At 48.6% G+C, this 19,395-nt stretch overlaps 3 protein-coding genes across 5 annotated transcripts; 1 reads left to right on the top strand and 2 right to left on the bottom strand.

The window, feature by feature from the left end:
• The first annotated feature begins 1,552 nt into the window (after positions 1 to 1,552).
• Positions 1,553 to 3,898, top strand: LOC125556518 (putative UDP-rhamnose:rhamnosyltransferase 1). 2 transcript variants are annotated; one of them, XM_048719235.2, is made up of 3 exons: positions 1,553 to 1,845; positions 1,928 to 2,448; positions 2,526 to 3,898. In XM_048719235.2, the coding sequence occupies exons 1-3, from the start codon at positions 1,668 to 1,670 to the stop codon at positions 3,528 to 3,530; spliced, it is 1,704 nt and encodes a 567-aa protein (XP_048575192.1). In that variant the 5' UTR covers positions 1,553 to 1,667; the 3' UTR covers positions 3,531 to 3,898. The 2 variants fall into 2 exon arrangements, with proteins under 2 accessions (XP_048575192.1, XP_048575193.1); XM_048719236.2 differs by having other exon boundaries at positions 1,716 to 1,845; positions 1,933 to 2,448; positions 2,526 to 3,896.
• A 2,493-nt stretch (positions 3,899 to 6,391) lies between these two features.
• Positions 6,392 to 9,341, bottom strand: LOC125510261 (uncharacterized). Its single transcript, XM_048675382.2, has 9 exons — positions 9,207 to 9,341; positions 8,966 to 9,109; positions 8,178 to 8,258; positions 8,006 to 8,094; positions 7,803 to 7,877; positions 7,457 to 7,518; positions 7,301 to 7,381; positions 6,873 to 7,214; positions 6,392 to 6,785 (listed from the first exon to the last, which is right to left on the bottom strand). Exons 2-9 carry the CDS (start codon positions 9,086 to 9,088, stop codon positions 6,679 to 6,681), a joined length of 960 nt encoding a protein of 319 aa, XP_048531339.1. The 5' UTR covers positions 9,089 to 9,109; positions 9,207 to 9,341; the 3' UTR covers positions 6,392 to 6,678.
• Positions 9,342 to 13,942: 4,601 nt separating this feature from the next.
• On the bottom strand, positions 13,943 to 18,067 carry LOC125510262 (aspartyl protease family protein 1). 2 transcript variants are annotated; one of them, XM_048675384.2, is made up of 10 exons: positions 17,411 to 18,064; positions 17,041 to 17,173; positions 16,166 to 16,401; positions 15,837 to 16,061; positions 15,613 to 15,748; positions 15,447 to 15,520; positions 15,241 to 15,343; positions 15,100 to 15,157; positions 14,574 to 14,645; positions 13,943 to 14,466 (listed from the first exon to the last, which is right to left on the bottom strand). In XM_048675384.2, the coding sequence occupies exons 1-10, from the start codon at positions 17,701 to 17,703 to the stop codon at positions 14,234 to 14,236; spliced, it is 1,563 nt and encodes a 520-aa protein (XP_048531341.2). In that variant the 5' UTR covers positions 17,704 to 18,064; the 3' UTR covers positions 13,943 to 14,233. The 2 variants fall into 2 exon arrangements, with proteins under 2 accessions (XP_048531341.2, XP_087377597.1); XM_087521471.1 differs by lacking the exon at positions 17,041 to 17,173 and having other exon boundaries at positions 16,166 to 16,378; positions 17,411 to 18,067.
• Between the last annotated feature and the right edge of the window lie 1,328 nt (positions 18,068 to 19,395).

A 19,395-nucleotide genomic window follows, 5' to 3' on the forward strand; every position in this document is an offset into this window, starting at 1 on the left:
AAACAGGTCAGGCTCTGCACAGTATGTCAGCAAATTTGGGTCAGCAACAGAATTAAGCAAATCTGTCAGAACATCATCTTCTGCTGTCCCATCAACTGCGACCTCTGAAATTGGATCTTCAACATTCACTGAAATAATGCTCTGACCACATGATGCACTGCTTGCACCAACAATTGAGTTGCCCATTCTGACAGGGTTTACAACAGATGGCAGCTTTATTATCAAATCTTCTCTAAATTGCAGATGAAGTCTGCATGGTCAACCATAATTGCAAGAACTTTGTGCTGAGCACTAGCTGTGATAAGATGCTGCAAATCCTCATCACCCTAATTCTCACCAAGCCATCTGAAAGTGTTTTCTCAGGTAAACACCAGTAAATAATGTGCTCATTGGCAGGATATCCCAACCATTTTAGGTGTTCTTCTAAGACTGCATATGAAAATGTGCAAGCATCAACATAGTCAAGGACCTCCAAAGAAGAGTTATAATACTCTGGGGCAGTGATAGATCCACAGAAAAGACCACCATGTTCCAGCTCAAGTGTAAAGAAAGGAGTGTGAACACTCTTTCCCATTGCTGAGTCACACACTGCATACCAAAAAGAGAGATATTCAGTTAAAATTCAGTTAACTAAACATAAACTGCCCAAGTGAGTTAAAAATACAGTTAACTTAACTGAACATGTACTGCATACAAAAAGTAGATACATTCAGTGCAAAATTCAATTAACTTTAAATAAACTGCACAAAGTCAGTTAAAAATTCAGTAATACTTAACTGAACATGTACTGCATGCAAAACAAATTCAGATAAATTACACATTCAGATTTATTATATCTACTTCACCAAAACCATAGCATGGTAACCCAATGTACAGTACAGAACACAACATGTCAATCTCACACAAGAAGTAGAACATAGCTCATAACCCTAGCTTCATGCAAAAACCACACCTTCTTCACCAAACCCATAACGACGAAGAGTAAACCCTAGACTAAATGCATCGCTCATAACCCCAAGCACACTTGATAGGATTGCCACTTGGCTAGATCGAAGCAACTAACAAGCTTGAATCAGCTTCCCCAAGCGCACGGATCCGCCGTACGAGGCCGTACTGTGGCCGGCACAATCAAGAAACAGAACAGAGAGAGAAGATGCAATTCGGAGGAGCTCACCATAGTCTGGAGGAATGACTGCAGGCGGCCGGACCAGATGAGCCGACGGAGGCTGCACATCTTCGCGGAACTGCTCCGGCGAGGCAGCCATTGTTGCTGACGTCAGCAACGGCCGCTCCAGCGCCGACAGAGACAAGGATGGAGAAGAATGAGTTGCGATAGGCCACAGGAGTTCCCCCCTTGATAGATTAAATGCGGTTAATAAATTCAGGTGCTCTGGTGCTGGTAGTGCGGGTTGATTGAGAGCAACTCCAGGGGGTTATTTGCAAAACAGCACGGGTTGACCGGGTGCGCACCCACGAGTCCACATGGCGCTCTCTGATTCGCCAGGACTAGTTTTGCACATCTTGAGCAAGTTCAGGGACTGGGTAAGGTTATTTTTCAAGTTGTAGGACTAAACTATCACATTGAGAGCAAGTTGTAGGACTCCTGATGCTTTTAACTCTTTGAAAAGAAAGGTTCGCCTCCCAAGAAAAACGGAGGACTGCTTGGTATGAGCAGTTTGCTATCTCAAGAAACAATAAACATATCTCGAGTCACGGTCTCAGCCGGACGCGTCCCATCTCTCCCCGATTCCATTCCCATCTCTCTCCGCCAGATCTGGATCGACATTTCTTCTCCGTCTCGTCTCTCTCGCCGGCGATCGGAGCAGGACTACCGACTTTCTGCAGGTGCGAGGAAGCTCTTTTTACCAAATATGGTATGTTTTTCGTCTGTGCACTGGGGACTCACTCCACGCTTGCGATGACGTAGCTCAGTTGTGGCGGAAGCACACTTGCTTCCAAGAAGCAAGAGCAGAGGCCATGGCGGACGCCGGAGAGGCCACCGCGACCGCGCGGTCTTCTTCGCCGCTCCACGTCGTGGTGTTCCCGTGGCTCGCCTTCGGCCACATCATCCCCTACATGGAGCTCTCGGAGCAGCTGGCGCGGCGCGGGCACGCCGTCACCTTCGTCTCCGCGCCGAGGAACCTCGCCCGGCTGAGGCCCGTCCCCGACGACCTCCGCGCCCGCATCCGCCTCCTCCCCCTGCCAATGCCGACCGTCGCCGGCCTCCCGGACGGCGCCGAGTCCACGGCCGACGTCCCGCCCGAGAAGGGCGACCTCCTCAAGGCCGCGTTCGACGGCTTTGCCGCCCCTTTCGCCGGCTTTCTCGCGGGATCCTGCGCCGGCGACGGCGGGGATGGTGAGGGTACGACGGGGTTCGGCAAGAAGCCCGACTGGATCTTCGTTGACTTCGCGCACCACTGGCTCCCGCCCATAGCCGAGCAGCACAAGGTACGTCTCTGCCATGGCGAGTAGGTAGTACGTCCGGTCATGGCATGGCTCCATCTAACGCTCCATGCTGCGTGCAGGTACCGTGCGCGCTCTTCTCCATCTTCCCGGCGGTGTTCATCGCCTTCGCCGGCACCAAGGCGGCGAACGAGGCGCGCCCGAGGGTGACGGCGGAGGACCTGGCGGCCCAGCCGCCGTGGATCCCGTTCCCGACCCCGATCGCCCACCGCCTCTACGAGGCCGAGCAGATGGTCTACGTTTTCCGCCCCAACGCCTCTGGCGTATGCGACGCCTTCCGCTTCTGGGAGACGGAGCGGCAATGCCCGCTCTTCATCCTGCGCAGCTGCCGCGAGGTCGACGGCGCGCTCTGCCCCCTCATCGCCGACCTCTATGGCAAGCCCCTCGCCCTGTCCGGCCTCCTCGCTCCATACGACGCCGCGCGAGCCGCCCAAGAATCCGGCGGCGAGGACGACGACGAGGAGAGCGCGAGCCTCATGCGCTGGCTGGACGAGCAGCCGGCGAGGTCGGTGCTCTACGTCGCGTTCGGGAGCGAGGCGCCGCTGACCGCAGACAACGTCCGCGAGCTGGCGGCCGGGCTGGAGCTCTCGGGCGCGCGGTTCCTCTGGGCGCTGCGGGAGGCCAGCGCTCCCCTGCTCCCCGGCGACGGGTTCCAGGAGCGCGTGGGCGGGCGCGGCGTCGTGCGCGCCGGGTGGGTGCCGCAGGTGCGCGTGCTGGCGCACGGCGCGGTAGGCGCGTTCCTGACGCACGCCGGGTGGAGCTCGCTCATGGAGAGCTTCCTGTTCGGGCACCCGCTGGTGATGCTCCCGCTGTTCGCCGACCAGGGCCTCACGGCGCGCGTCATGGCGGCGAGGGGGGTCGGGCTGGAGGTGCCCAGGGACGAGCGCGACGGCTCGTTCGGCCGGGCCGACCTCGCCAGCACGGTGCGGCGGGTGATGGCGCGGGAGGACGAGGAAGGGAAGGCGCTCGCGCGCAACGCCAGGGAGTTCCAGGAGATGCTCTGCGACCGGGCCAAGCAGGAGGAGTACGTGGGCGAGCTCGTGGAGCACCTGCGGCGACTGCCATAGGGTGCAGTTCTGTTCAGCCTCTAGGATGCACTGGCGCTCGTGTCTTCAAATATTTGCAACCAATGGCCCTGTTTGGATCATGGGGTTAGAGCTAATTTGGATTAGTTGGAGGCTCAAATAACCCAAAAGTATCCAAACAAGGAGGGTTAGAGTGGGTTAGTTCTATCTAACTCAACTATCCCGATGGAGAGGTGCTTATTTGGGTTAGAGTGGGTTAGAAAATAACTCTAACTCTAACTGTGTTAGAGTATCCAAACAGGGCCAATATCATAGTTTTTTTTACGCTGGAACCAATATCATAGTTGCAAATTTTCAAACATCATTTTTAAAATAAAACATCGAATAATTTGAATAATAAGAGTATCTCTAAGAGATGATGTAAAAACATTACCTTGCCAAAAACTCACCATTTAGGGCACTTCGGGCTTGCAGTCGCTGCCGATTTCGGCCGCCACTGCCACCCTGCCCGACGTTGTCGTGCGCCACCACATCCACCCGCCCACCGGTATCCGCGCCACATCCCCATCGTCCACCCGCAAAAACAGTGGATCCATTGCTGTCCAAATTCGGCTGCCCCATCGCCCTCAGTCACCGAATCCACGCCCCCATCCCCCAATCTATTGATTCCGGCCGTGCTTTGCGGGGGTTCACCCATTGTCGCCGTCAAACTCCATTGTGTCGAGGATGCCATCATGCCCTACCGCGACATCCGCTTCGGTCGTCACGCCACTACGCCGTCGAGATCACGTCCAAGGGCAAGCGGAAGTGCTTGGTATTTTCAGAGATGTCAGAGCTCACCGCGTGCGCGTACTGACACGATAGCATGGAGGTACGACCGACCCTTCCAAGCTCAACTTAGGCAACCCCTGGCCAATGTACAACGCACTGCCGAGGCTAGGTATGCTTTATACATCCAGAAGCTCACCGAGGCCAATTTGGACCTCATGGCGGCGGAGCCCTTCACCGAGAAAGACTAGGAGCGCATGAGGAAGGAAGACGAGAATCGCAAGAGGAAGACAAGAATCACCTCTCAGTATCAGCGCCAAGGTTCAACATGTTTTTTTTCATTTTGGATTTTAGAACATACTATACGTCAAACGCAATCTGCTAAATTAATTATTTGATCTAAACTTCGCCTACTAGTATTTATAATGGACGATGATAACTGCCACACGGGTGGACGTTAATAGATTTGGCTACATGTTTTGTATGGTGTCTAAGAGGACCAGCCCACACGCCAACGTGTGGGCAAGAAAAGTAATGTTCACACGCCTTTTTTTTTCCTCGCGGTCCCTCTCACACGCCTACGTGTGGGCAAAATAGATAACACTCACACGATCTCTCTTAGCCACCTACCTCACGGTCCCGCACGCCCCGCGTGACAGTCACCACGCGTCCCCGCAGTTGCCATGATCCGAACCCTCTTTAATGTCCGTTTAATTGCAGTTGCCATGTTGCTGTACTACAGTTGCCATGTCTGACAACTACATTTGCCATGGTTGCTCAACTGCAGTTGTCATCTTAGGTCAAGTGTGAGATGCCATTTTTTGGACAACTGCAGTTGTTGTCATGTATGGTCTGGTTACTACAGTTGCCATGATTTGAAAATTTTAGGAGTTGCCACCTACTAACACTAGGCAGTTGCCATGTATGGTCTGGTTTACTACAGTTGCCCTGATTTGAAAACTTTAGGAGTTGCCACCTATTAACACTAGGTAGTTGCCGTGTAGCGTTACAAAAATACATGGCAAAATAATATGTTCGAGTAAAGAGAGAGTTGTCATCTGCTTACGGACACGCTAGGGCAGTTGCCATGTACCCTGCAAAACACATGACAACTGACATGTTCGGGTAAAAGAGAGTTGCCATCTACTTACAAGCACACTAGGGCAATTGCCATGTACCCTGCAAAACACATGGCAAGTGATAGCTTTGGATGTGGGAGAGGAGACGGGCGTGTAGGCGAACGAGTAAATGCCGACACACCAGCCCCTGTACGTGAGTGAAAATTGACGTGTGAGCGAACTACTAAACGCTCACACCCGGCCCCTCCGTGTGGTGAAACGGATGTGTGGGCGACCGGGTGAATGCCCACATACCAGCCCGGTCCTACATGACACCATAAACATGTCAAGATTCGTGCACCCACAAACAGACGCGGATCTCCACATGTGGGTAAGATGCAAATGCCTACACGTGTGGGCATTAGTATTTTCATTTATAATACTTCAGGGTAAAATTTAATTCTCTCAATTCCTCGGCAATCACGCATTCCTCGGCAATCACACAAAAACTCGAGTTCCTTTTGGATTGCCTTTATGATCAGTTATAACCACAACATTGTCTCATAGCGGATTATTATACCATCTTCATAGATTTGTTCAACTAGCGTACCAGCAAAAACTCGAGTTCCTTTTGAATTGCCTTTATGATCAGTTATAACCGCAACATTGTCTCATAGCAGATTATTATACCATCTTCATAGATTTGTTTAACTAGCGTCTACCAGCAATGAACACAAGGCAGGCCCCTAGAAGGGCGATCTACACCAACTCACTACAACTTCGACGGGTATGATGTTGAACATTTTGTATTAGAGTTTAAAATTTCAAAATATGCAATGAACCATGCTTAAGTTTGCTTTTACATTTGGGGATGCTCTATGAGACTATGATCTTCAAAGAAAAATCATTGGAAGAAATCCTATTGTAAACTAAAACGATTATAACACAAGCTATGTTTTTCCTATTCCAGGGTTTTCAAAATCCTGTAACCAGAGGCCCAGCGAAAAGAAATCATATTGTACCGCTAAATAGAACTTACATTTCAAAAACAGGACACCAAACGAAATTGGCACAATGTAACACAGAACAAGATTTCGTTTATGTAAAAATTGAAAGAATGCCCTGCTCTAAACCTTTACCAACTGGTAGCTACAATTAGTTTGACATCTACTTTGAAAAAACAAAGCACAATCATAACGGCGCTACCCCTACAAATCTAGTCAAAGATCAAAATCTGGCCTCATTCCCAATGAATGACAGGCTTATACAAAGTATATATGTCATCACAGATAAACAACACAGATGATACATATTCATGCTTGGAGCAGGCATCCAACTAACGACGGCAGCGAGCTGCGGACTGCTTATGCGCCCGAAGCGGCAGCATACACCATGTTGCCATTGGCATTGCCACCGCGCCCTCTGCCCCGAGCTGGGCCGCCTCTCCCACGGCCACGGCCTCTACCACGACCTGCAACACAACACAGATGCAGCGGTTTATTATTAAAAAGGGACATAGATGCATACAACCAATTTGGTAGAAGGAAGCTGTCTCTACCTCCAGCTGGTGCAGGAAAAGGAGCCTCCTCATAATAACCTCCGTCTTGCTGATAATCAGGCTGGCCACCACCATAGCCGCCTCTCCTGCCACGACCCCTGAAACCACGGCCCCCACCTCGGGGTGGCGCTGGTGCCTCATCATAATACCCTCCATCATGCTGATAATCAGGCTGACCACCATAGCCACCTCTCCTGCCACGGCCCCTGAAACCACGGCCTCTACCACGAGCATACCCATTACCCTCATAAGCTGGACCATGGTCAGCATACCCATTGCCTGCATAGGCAGGAGCATGCTCATTTTCCCATCCACCATCAGCATACTCCATGTATCGATTCCCTGAAAAGTAATTTATGTAATGATGAACAGCTGCACATTTTTATACTCTGAAGATGATGATTTACTAAGTAGCAAATTAGCCCCACCACGTGCACCTCTACCCCTTCCCATTCCCCTTCCACGGCCTCGGCCACGGCCTCTTCCTCGCCCAGGAGGTGAGTGCGCATCTACAATTACAGTGAAATAAGAAAGCAGACAGAATAAGAGATGATAAGGACAACAAAGTGAAACATGCCCAATACCTTCTTCATTCTCATATTCAACAAACGGCTTCACCTTGTCAGCAGGCAGAGGAGATTGATATCTGCACATACAATTAACTCAACCTATCATTTCATGCAGAAGAATAATCCAATTTGCAATGTTACAACATATTCTTCCAGATAGCTAATAGTTGTGCCAAAAACTATAACAAGAATTGCATAATTGAATAACTAGCAATTCATGAGACAGCTGAATAAGGTAGCCTGAAAATTCCCAAATAAATATTCCAACGTAACCATGTAGCCCACAAAACACAGGGATGATTGCTTAGTCTAAAATTAAAATACTTTTCCTAGTATCAGATATACAGCTAGCAAAGCATACCCGACAGATGACGTGTCCAGCTCCTTCTTTGAAAGAGTTATAGTAATCATAGACACATGCCTTGTTGTCTCAAGCCTGCAGGGAGAAAAGATTGTATGTCATCACAAGAGCACAGCTGAGACATCTGAAAGTAAGTTAAAAATATCTAGCAACTACTACAAGTAGTAGCTTTATATGCTAAGATGTTTAGAGTCGATTCTTACGGAAGTAGGCCTTCCTCCAGTGGCTCCCATGTGTCAGTAATATCAGTGGATTCAGTGGCAGTGTTTTGATGGAGACCCACAATTCTCCTCTGTGCAACAAAAAAGCAATAAACAATTTATTTAGAATAAATTTGAATGCATAGTTTCCATGCACAGCCGCCGTCAAAAGTACCTTGATCAATTCTGCAATCATCACAGTTTTGTTTATGGCCCTTCCCATCGCCTTGAATACAACTTCATCGCAACCCTTATCCTGTATGCATATATGGCAAAGCATCAGCCACAGAACATAAAAACAAAACTGCATGCAATGCGCACTTGCGTTTTTATCGAAAACCCATAAATAAAGCCATCAAAGGAAACTCATAAATCACATCAGGAGAAATCATCAAAACATGGATGTGACTAACGGTCGCCATCAATTATTAGAGAATATATCAAGTAGCCGTGCACCACACTCATCATCAACTAAAGTGGTTACTGGCCGTACAAAAAGTGGCAACCGGGCACATTAGCGGCCCAACATGATCTCAGATTCTTCAGTGTTTTAAAGTGACAAATCACACCCCATGGGAGTACAACATCTATCTGTACGATTGGGACTTATCCAAAAACTATGCCTAATTCGCCACAAGCGTTTTCAGCTTTGGCAACCACACAGTAAAAGTCATCGCCCTACAGTGCTAGGGGCATTTACTTTTTAACATCACAAGTAATATACGAAAACAGAACCAATCCTACCAAACAAGGCATCAGAGTAAGAGGATAACAATTTCCTCCTATCCTCGAATCAATAGTTCGCATTGAAAGCACACGCTTAGCGGACAGCAATCCGTACGGCCCAATCATTCATTCGGCTAACTTTCGAGACACATCCCTAAACTAAACCCCACTGCTTATCGCCTACACAACCGGGCGCTTAAACCGGCGATTCAAAGGGGCTGAAGGCGTCGGCGGTACCTGGAAGAGGGTGGTGGCGTAGGTGATGTAGTTGCGCATCCTGCCCTGGGTGGTGATGCGGATCTCGTTCTCCTTGATGGGCACCTCCTCCCGCGGCTTCTCCACCCTCTGGTACCGATCCATGGCTCCCTCCCGCTGGCTCGTCTGCAACACCGCAATGCGCGACGGAACCAACCGCCGTCTCAGATCCACGCAACACAAACGCGGCGGCGGCGAGCGGGTAGGGAGAGAGAGGCCGTACCTGCCTGCGCGGCGGCGGCGGTTGTGAGGCGTCGGCTGCTGCTCCGGTCCGGTGGTTTGGGTTGGGCTGGCTGGCGGCTTGTCCTGGCGACGATGCGGTAACCGCCGGGTGGGGGTGGGAGTGAGGGCTTTTATATGGCCGCCTCCGTCCGGGCCGGGAAGGCGGGACCGGGTCGGACTCGCCCTCGCCCCCGCGCGCGCCTCTAGGGTTTTGCGGGCGCAAGTTACGGAACTGCCCTTCCAGGTTCCGGGGTTTTGCGGCTCTGGGACGGCCTCTGGACGGACGGATCCTCGCGGACGGTGACTCGTGTACGGCTCGGATTTCTCCGCTGCGGCGCAGGCTTGGACAAGGAAGGGCTTTCCAAGGGCGCCAACCAACGCGACGGTTACGTTGCGGCCTGATGGGCCTTTACTGGGTTTTCGACCCAACAGAAGAAACTGCAAGTTATTTTCTCACAAGTATTTTTTCTTCTTATATTCTTATATATAATATAGTTGGTTAAACTCAGACAAATCTTATATGCATGCAGATTAAAAAGGACCGGGCTAGAGGGAGTAATTTTTTCGTCTCAAGAAAATCATTTTTGGGAAAGATAGTTTTCATTTTGTGTGTGACTTTGCTGATTTGTTTTGTTATGTAGAAAAAAACTTTATGGTCATATAGTAACTTGAATAACCAATTACTAACCCTATTTTGATAATGATCGGTCAATGTGAGCTCTATCTCTCCTCTTCTCTTCCTATAGTACTACATTGATTTCACTTCTTGATTAGGTTTGAAGGTTCTTCATATGTGTCTTTGCCTGTCGTGGAAAGAACGGTCGGTGTCGCGGAATATTCAGATTCTTGCGTCATTGCCATTGTTGTCGGCTCGAGCATCACTGCCAACCCTTCCATATAGGTAGAGAGCTCAAAATGCGAGTGCTTTATTTGCGAAATAAATTCTCGCATTACTCGGAATAAAGTATTACAATCTCGTCCCACAAGTTTCAAGACCTCTTGTAGGCCAAAGCCTAGCCAAACCATAGTCGGCGTTGCACCCTACTAAAATTAGCCAAGGCATGACTAACATTATTACAGCTCCGACAAATATGATCAATGTAAGAACTCCTCTGCTCCATACTACTAATTAATAATCTCTCTAATAATAATAGCATACTTAGACTTATTCACAATAACTCCCTTGATCATCATTACAACCTCCAAGCAAACAGATTCCACATCAATGTGTAGATTACTCCATTGTAATGCCAACCAAATAATTCATTCCTTTAATGCGAGAAGCTCGGCTTCCAAAACATCATTGCGCGATTGTATGTATCTGCAAGAGCTAAATATTATGGATCCTTCGTGATCTCTTAGTATCGTACCTGCACAGGCAACATCCCCTAAGACCGAGGCATCGATATTTAGCTTGACTTTGCCCTCTATCGGTCTAGTGCAAGAACAAATAACACGAGATTCCTTTTATATTGCATGTGGGCTGCTTATGCATTTGATTGAAAAACAACTACCACCTTCCCTTTTATTGGATCCATATTTGAATTAGACCAAAGGGGTATTAAGAAAGACAAATGACTAGCCAAGAATCTGACAGAAACGTCCGCTGGAGGTGGTATTTTAGAGTGTACTATGTCATTTCACACATACCAAATCCTCCAAGATAGCATCATAATGCGAACTCGTTCATCATCCTGCAACTCAGATAAAAGATGTAGAAACCAGTCACGGCCGATCGGTTTTAGATGTGAACGTACCGGTAGAGTCCATTCTTTTGCCATTGCCTTCCACAAAAGCACGGCATGGTTGCAGGGACAGAAAACATGGAACGAATCTTCCTCTTCACTTCCAGATACAGGACACACTGCAGTGATCTCTAGATTTCTCTTAACCTCATTTATCCAATTAGCTAGCGAATCAGTGACCAACCACCAAGCAAAAGATTGAACTTTTGGGAGAGCTAAACTGCGCCATATAAAGTTCCACCCTTCATGAGTTCTAGTAGGTTGGGAGCTTGCTGAAGATTCCCTAGCCTTTGATATTTCATCACGAGCTAATCTGATCATGAACACACCTTTTTTTCCAGCGCCTAAGCAACAAAGTCATCATCAAGCCGTGTAGACAATCGTACTTTTTGAATTTCAACTATATCCATCAGAAGAAATACCGATTGATTTTGTCCAAATCCCAATTTCCGCGGTGGGTTATGAGCTTTGAAACCCACTTTAGCCGGCACCTCCCTTTAGGAGTGATTAATCCTCCAATTGGCTCACGTGCAATCCAAAGGTCACGTCAAATACAAACATTTCGGCCATTATCGATTCTTCACACTACGCCTTTCTTGAGGAGCTCTAAGCCATGAACAATAGCAATGGCATGTAGGCGACAGATTTCTAGTGAAAACCGTATCCAGAAGACACCCATTGGAAAAATACTTCGCTTTAAACAACCTTGCACACGGATTATCTTACCGTGGTCACACACGACATTATCCATTCAACCAATCGATGAGTGAAACCAAACTTTTACATCATTTTCTTAAGATAATTCCAATTCACCCTATCATAAGCCTTTGAGAGATCTAGCTTATATGCACAATAACTCCTCGTGGGATCCCTCTCTTACTTAATATGACGAACATATTCAAAAGCTACAAAGGCGTTATCAGTGATCATACGTCCGGGAATAAATGCACTTTGAGCAGGAGAAATAATAACATATAGAATAGGCCGCAAGCGATTCACTAAACATATTGAAACCACCATGTACACAACATTTCATAGAATTATGGGCCGGAAATCCGTAATTTTCATCGTATTATCAATTTTCGGGATCATGACAATAATAGTATCAAGGGGGCATTATTCCAGTGTAAAATAATTCCTTACCGCAGAAACTATACCTTCCTTCGCTGTAGTCCAATTGTGTTGAAAAAAATCGCGCAAGAATCTGTCTGGCCCTGGCGCCTTCGGCGGGCCAATTTGAAAAGGGGCATCTGTGATCTCTTTATCTGAAAACTCCACACACAAAACATCATTTGTCTCTGGTTCACAACTCGAACAAAAAATCAGTAATGAGTGAATGATCAATGGTGGGGTCGGCTGTGAAAATAGTTTCACAAAATATTCAGTAGCCGCACCCCGCATCTCTTTGATCCCCGTGTGTACAATACCATTCAGAAAATTTCTTATTTGACACTATTTTAAAATCTACTTCCTTATTTAACATTAAAAAAGTTTTTCTTTCCTATTTGACACAAGTTCTAAATTTTATTCCCTATATGATATTTTCATTCATTTTGAACCTAAATGACACCTGAAAAGACTCTTTTGCCCCTCATGTGGTATGTGTGTTGGGGGCAATAGCACACACAGTATCAGTGCGAGAGCAGGAGCACACACGTAGCAACACATACACATGCACCAACACACACGCAACAACATGCACGCGCGCGTGCACACACACGCACACACACGCAACAACACACATGCATGCGCACACACACGCAGCAACACACACGCACGCAGCATGCACACACATACACAAACACGCATCAGCAGCACACACGCAGGCAGCACATAGGCACGCAACAGCACACACACATGCGCGTGCGCACGTACACACGCAGTAGCAAACACACACGCAACAGCACACATGTGCGCGTGCATCCACACACGCAACAGCACACACGCGCGCGCACACACACATATCGCATGAGGGGCAAAATCGTCTTTTCAGGTGTCATTTAGGCTCAAAATGGACGGACGTGTCGTATAGGGAATAAAATTTAGGACTAGTGTCAAATAGGGAAGAAAAACTTTTCCAGTGTCAAATAAGGAACCAGATTTTAAGACAGTGTCAAATAAGAAATTTTTTCTTTTTTATTCTATTCTCCCGAGCCATGCCATACTGATCATGATTTTTTTTTTGTGTGTGTGTGTTACAATCCTCTTCCTTCGACCAGTCTATCCGCGACCGTTGCATCCACATGTTTGCAAGCACTTCTAATAGTTACAATCCTCTCTGTACAACAACAGTTCATTCATCTAAACGGAGTGCTTGCAAGCACTTCTAAAAGTAGTGTATCGTGGAGGAGAAGATGATGGCTCCGGTGTGATCATGGAGAGGCTCGGAACCATACTTTTCGTCCATTCCATTTACCTGTCCGAAGAAGCCATCTACGTCTGGTCTTGTCTTGTCCATCCCACAAGTTTTTCCCCCATGGAAACTGACCTTGTAACATGGTTCCAAAAAATATACAGCTTGTTAAGAACATATGCGTTGAGCTCGATATGCGTAAGCATCGACACTAAAAATACATCGGGTTTGTTATGTCTGATCTGCGTGAGAGAGTGTTATTTCTAAGTCGGTAGAATTGTATGCAGTGAAGCCGAAAATTGTTCATGAAGTGTGCAAGTGTTCGGTTCAGTTGCACATTTTTACCAAACTTAAATTTGCACGCAATCTTCAAAAAGTGCAAGTCGAACTTTCAAAAAATTGTTCATGGAACCATATTCAGGAAGTTCGCTCTGAAAATGAAAATTTCCAAGTCGATTTAGAATTACAAGTCCTATTATATACAAACGGCAGTTTTTTATGAATAAACACACTCCCCACATCGGCATCATGAATACCACGGTGCGGGGAGATTTCATAATTGATTTATTCGTCTCAATGTAAGTTCAAACCTTCCTGATAGTACAGTTTTGTAGCTGAAAGAAACAGTAGACAGAAGCATGCGCAAAGTATACGGCAGTCTCATTTATTCTGTGGTTTCAGTACATACACATGCGCGTCCACCTAGTCACAAACCCCTCGGCGGAGCGCGTTATTACGAGTGTATACATATCAACACGTGAAATTAATAATCAAAGTTAAAATGGCCTAGGTCTACCTATGCAACTCAACTCATCCTGTGTGTTCTATCCTGTACTGTACCAACTCCTACGGCAACTACAAAAAAAGAGTGTGAGAGCGTGTGATCATGTATCCATGTCAACTTCAAACCAATACAAGGCAATGGCGGGATCAGAGAATGGCGAGGAACAGCGGAGCGATGGCGGTGAAGAGGAAGGTCCAGCTGAAATGCAAGTGGATCGACGAGCCGGACGAAGGCTTGGCTGTGTCGATCTGGGTGATGTTCGGCGAAGGGCGCTTCGCGGCTTCGGGGTTTGAGCTGCCTGGTCCGGAGGCGGGCTTCGGAGGGACGGCCGAGGGGTTCGGGCTCACCGGGAGCTTGCTTGAGTGGTCGACACTGTAGCCTGGTTCATGATGATGATGACAAGCACGGTTTGTAAGGGCATTTTTATCGGAAACCGAAACCAAACCTGAAGAACCGATTCGGGGGATGTCGAGTTGAGGTACTTACAGTTGAAAGATTTCCATCCCAAGACTAGCCTCTCGCGGTCGAACACCACCTTGAGCCCGGACATGAAGTTCTCTGCACCGGAAGTGAGCAGACAGCAGTAAGAACGATGACGTGGATTATCGACGGTGAGGTGGTTTAGGACACATCAAGGGAAAAAGGTAAGTACAACCTTTATGGGCACAATGCTATTAAGAAAGATGTTGCACATGGATAGTTAGTGCTGAAATATCTGAGGTTTTATAGCATATAAGAGGACATAAAACCTGACCAATAAAGCTAGCAAAGCAGGTCTGACAATGAGCAAGGCATCTGAAAAGTAGTGGTTATTCATTAATCATTGGTTCTTTGCAACTAACACATGCTACCAACTCCATCCAGGAACTCAAGGCTAGATGGGTTAGAGAGAATCTAATTTGGTTCTTTGCACACCTCAAATATCACTAGTATGGTTCAGACTGAATCTAATAAAAAAACAGAGCACAAGGCAACTTTAGATAGTGCAGCAGTGTAGAGTATAGGAGCTCACCCCCAATCAAGTTAACACCTTCACTCTTCATAATAGCCAAGCAATAGCCAACAGGGGTCTGTTCCATATAAAAGAGCACCAAGATTAAATTCACTAGCTAGCTTACATGGCTGGATGAAATTAGCATCGATGTTTTCTTACCGAAGAAATATCCGTTATGGTGATTATTGGATCATTGACAGGGAATATACTGCCACCTTTCGCCGTCAGGCTTATGTTTGGATGACTAAGAGCTCCCTTGGCACTGGAGAGAGCAGCAGCATATCCATCAGATACAAACAAGCAGTGGTTTGTAGAAATGTGCCTCACATATCAATATATCATGGACTGTTGCTAGACAAACTTACCTTATGGTGTAGCAATATTCAAATGGCAACGAAGAATCGGCCTGATTTCTCTTCTCTTTGACTTGTTTATGGAACTGAATTAGAACGTCAATGAATATATATGAGAATCACCGTGAAAATATAAAACACGGTGAAACCACTTGTATAATGCGATAAATCTACTTACAGCGCTGGTAATCTCGGTATACATTGGGTCGGAGAGAGCCGTGAACGAGGTACCGGAGTCCACGACTGCGCTGAATTTTGTGCTGAAGGTTTTACCTCCCGCCTTAGCTCCTATGATGCTAATGTTGTAGTATGGACTGCAGAAATAGAGCGCGCGGACGTCGTGAAAGGTCAGAGACCTATATTGTTTGCTTGTGAAACTGTGAGAAATGAAAACAGACATACTTGTGTTTGTAAATGTTCAGCGGAGTTTCCAGCTGGTCGGCGCTTCCCGTGTCCCCGAAGTTGATCCTGCCATGACCATCTTCCCCGAAGCACATGGAGAAGGAATTGGCGGCGACTCCTTGGCTCGCCAGCAGACTCGGCACCGACTTGCTGTCCATGCCGAGCCCGAGCAGGCCGTTCGGCGCGGCGCTGCCTAGAAACGAACCCGTCTGGACCCGTCCACAGCTAACAACGCACACAAATTCAAATTCAAATTTCAGCACAGAAAAATGAGCAGTGACTCGGAATTGCGCATTGTCATGTCTAGTAGTAGATCACAAGGGACATACCCGAATGTTATGGGGGCTTGGGTGATCTTGGACTTCCCGGACTCGGTCGCAAGGTACAGGACATCCTCGACCAGCACCCCGTTGGACGACGTGTTGTCCGACAGATACTCGATCTTGTAGGGGCAGCTGTTGGTTGCAGCACTGCATTGAGTCTGGAGATCACACAGGTCGCTGCTGCAGGGGACCTTCCGGCTGGTGCTCGACTTGCGCGGGCTGTACACATCGAACTTCAGATTCTGCTCAAAATTTTGCGGTTTTTGCCGAAACAAGGTTACATTTCACAGATCAAGCAAGAACATGAAGACATGTAGCATTATTACTGTCAGGAGTGGTCGATTAGGGCATTATGATGATTCAGCTAATGTGTGTAAAGCGTAAACAATCAGCAAGAGCTCATTAATTTCAACCTGCAACAGGATTGCAAGAACATAAAGAGAAGGGCCAAGAAGCTAGGGCTTTGGTTAGCAATAGCACCAGTAGTAGCAGTAGTGTTTTCTAAGTTCCATAAGGCAGGCCCCAGCTGAGGCTGTCATGCTCCTGCAGAGGCCTCCCCAAAACAGGACGGCACGTGCGGTGCTTCCGTGATTTGCCCCCCTTTTCTTTCCCGAATTATGCTCGCAACAACTCCATCTCACAAGCATGTCGACTAGCAGTAGTACCAACTTTTTTCATCTCTACTGATGTCAAAAAAAAAAAGAACTTTGTTCATCTCTGCCATGCAACTAATCAAATCACACTGTAATCTTCTGGTATTTAACTACTTAGCACCCGGAAATATCTCTTGGAGCAACGGACACGAGGTCGAATCGTAACAAATTGACAAAACAATGGCGTCGAAGCAGGGGGAGGAAGATGAAGGTGGTACTGGTACGTACCCCGTATTCTGGCGAGGTGAGCGGGGCGCACTTGAGGCAGTCGCAGGGCACCCAGAAGAGGTCGCTGCCGGTGTCGAGCGCCACCAGGAACGTCACGTTCGGCGTCCCCAGCGCCACCACCGCGTAGTGCAAGCTGCACACACCCAAAGCCAACCACCACCACCACCGGCTTCTTTAGCACAAAAGCGAGAGGAAAAAGATGGCCAGACAGTCTGGCAGTCTGGGATGGGTGACAGCAACCTCGTCCTAGTTCCTCCGATCGATCGATCGATCGGCCGGCGCTTTATTATCGCTATCAATCTCTCCTCTCTTGGGGATCATTGAGACGGTGAATTGACGAGGAGGAGGATGATGAGAGGGGCGGGCTTACAATCCGAAGGCGTTGAGGCGGTAGGTGTCGTTGCCGTCGGCGAAGGCGAGCGGCCCGCCCGCTCCTGGCGCGGGGGCGGCGGCTGCGGCGGCGAGGGAGAGCGAGCGGCGGCGGAGGTCGTCGTGGCCCGCCAGCGCGGCGAAGTACTCCGCCGTGCCCGGCGCCGGCCCGGTGCGCAGCCCCGCCCACCGCCGCACCGTCGCCGAGTACCGGTGGTGGACGTCCAGGCTAAGCGCCTCCGCCCCCGCCGCCACGAGGGCCAGAAGCAGCAGTGCCCGCACCGCCGCGCCCATGCCGGCAGCAGAGCAGAGCAGGCAAGCTAGACTCCACGTCTCCACCCCACGGCTTAAAAAGCTCGCGCCTTTATTGCAGGGATGGAGGGAGGGAAGGAAAGGGAGGAGAAAATATATGCGTTGGTGGTGCTCGGCCGCGGCGTCGCTATTTAATCAATCTATCTATCCTGCTGCCGGAGACGGGAAGAATGATCGGCGTGCCGAGGTCTCCGCGGGAGCGGCGGCGGGGCCCGGGGGCAGCGAGAGAGAGCGACGGGGGTCGTCAGTGGGCTGGAAGCTTCGCCTCCGTTGGACTGGACCGGCGCCTGTGCTGCTGCCGTGGCCCCGTTTGATTTTTCGTTGGGATGGGAGGGAGAGAGCCGGAGAGGGATGGGGTTTGGTTGTTTGTTTGGGTCGGGGGATTCTCCCGTGCGGTGCGGCGGGGGTGTCGACGAGGCCGATCTGATTGATGACGGGGAAGGGTCCTGGGTTCACACCGGTTGCCGGCCCTGCCCGACCTGTGTGGTCGCCCAGTTTATTTATTCAGGTCAAGGGGGCGATGATGATCACGGCGAAGCAAGGAGCATAGTGGTCGAGTCCAGTCTCCAGTGTAGGGCGTGCGGCCAACGTGGTGTAGGTTTTCCACACGGCAGAAGCACGGTCAGGGGTGAGGGGTCAAGGTGCGAGTACACCACGGTCACGGTGGTGCCTTGCCTGCCCAATAAAACGTTACCGTGGACTTCTTTTTTTTTGCATCGACGTTACCGTGGACTTGGACCCTGTCACACATGTCTTTGTTGCCATCTATACTAGACTCTAGAAGCCAAGGGGAGGGGTACCTACGCGGCAGAACCCAAGAATAATCACACGACAAAAAAGAGTCCTTCGGTTTTCAGAGGAGAGAAGTATGAAATAACCCTTGAATTCCCACGCTCATTCTGAATCAAACCGTGACCTCAAAATCCCTGAAACCATCGGCACCCCGGACGTACTCTCTAATCATGGTCTATTTGTTTGGCCCACATGGAAAAGAATGATCTTGGACGGGATCCCACACTACTCTCAACGGACCCACATACCATCTCCAACTTCTTCCCACATTTTGCTTCTCTTTGTCCTCTCTATCCTTTTCATGTACATATCCATCACTACAATTGCAATATGCTAATTAGTTTGCCAGAAGAAAAGACGAGACGGGGGAATTAGGATACGGAAGTAGCACAACATGAATGGATCTTGGACATGCGTACACTGTAGGTTGGACTAGGGATGTTCGATGCCTCTTTGGCAAATTCATTGCACATGAACATAACATTGATCATGAGCAATGGGCACATTGCCCATGATCTGTGCTATGTTCATGTGCATTGCCCTTTGCTATGATCAAGGACATTGCATACATCAGATATTACTTGTACGTTGGAACCATGTGTCTAACTATTGTCATATGAATAGACAAATTAATAAAGACGGGGTGGGATCGAGCCGGTCATGGGGGTCCAGGCCGTCTAAGGTACGGACGATGCCGAGGACATCATCCCGGAGAGCAAATGGTTGGCGAAGCTCGACGTGCCAGGAAGGAGGGAGGAGATGGCGAAGCCTATGCCCAACATTGGGCATGAGACGGTAAAACCGATGCCACATCGATTCTACGTGATGATCCGGGACACTAATTGTTGGAAATATGCCCTCGAGGCAATAATAAAATGGTTA

The sequence above is a fragment of the Triticum urartu genome, chromosome 5A, assembly GCF_056163025.1.
Source record: "Triticum urartu cultivar PI428250 chromosome 5A, HENAU_Tu73, whole genome shotgun sequence".
In the NCBI taxonomy this organism is placed as follows: Eukaryota; Viridiplantae; Streptophyta; class Magnoliopsida; order Poales; family Poaceae; genus Triticum; species Triticum urartu.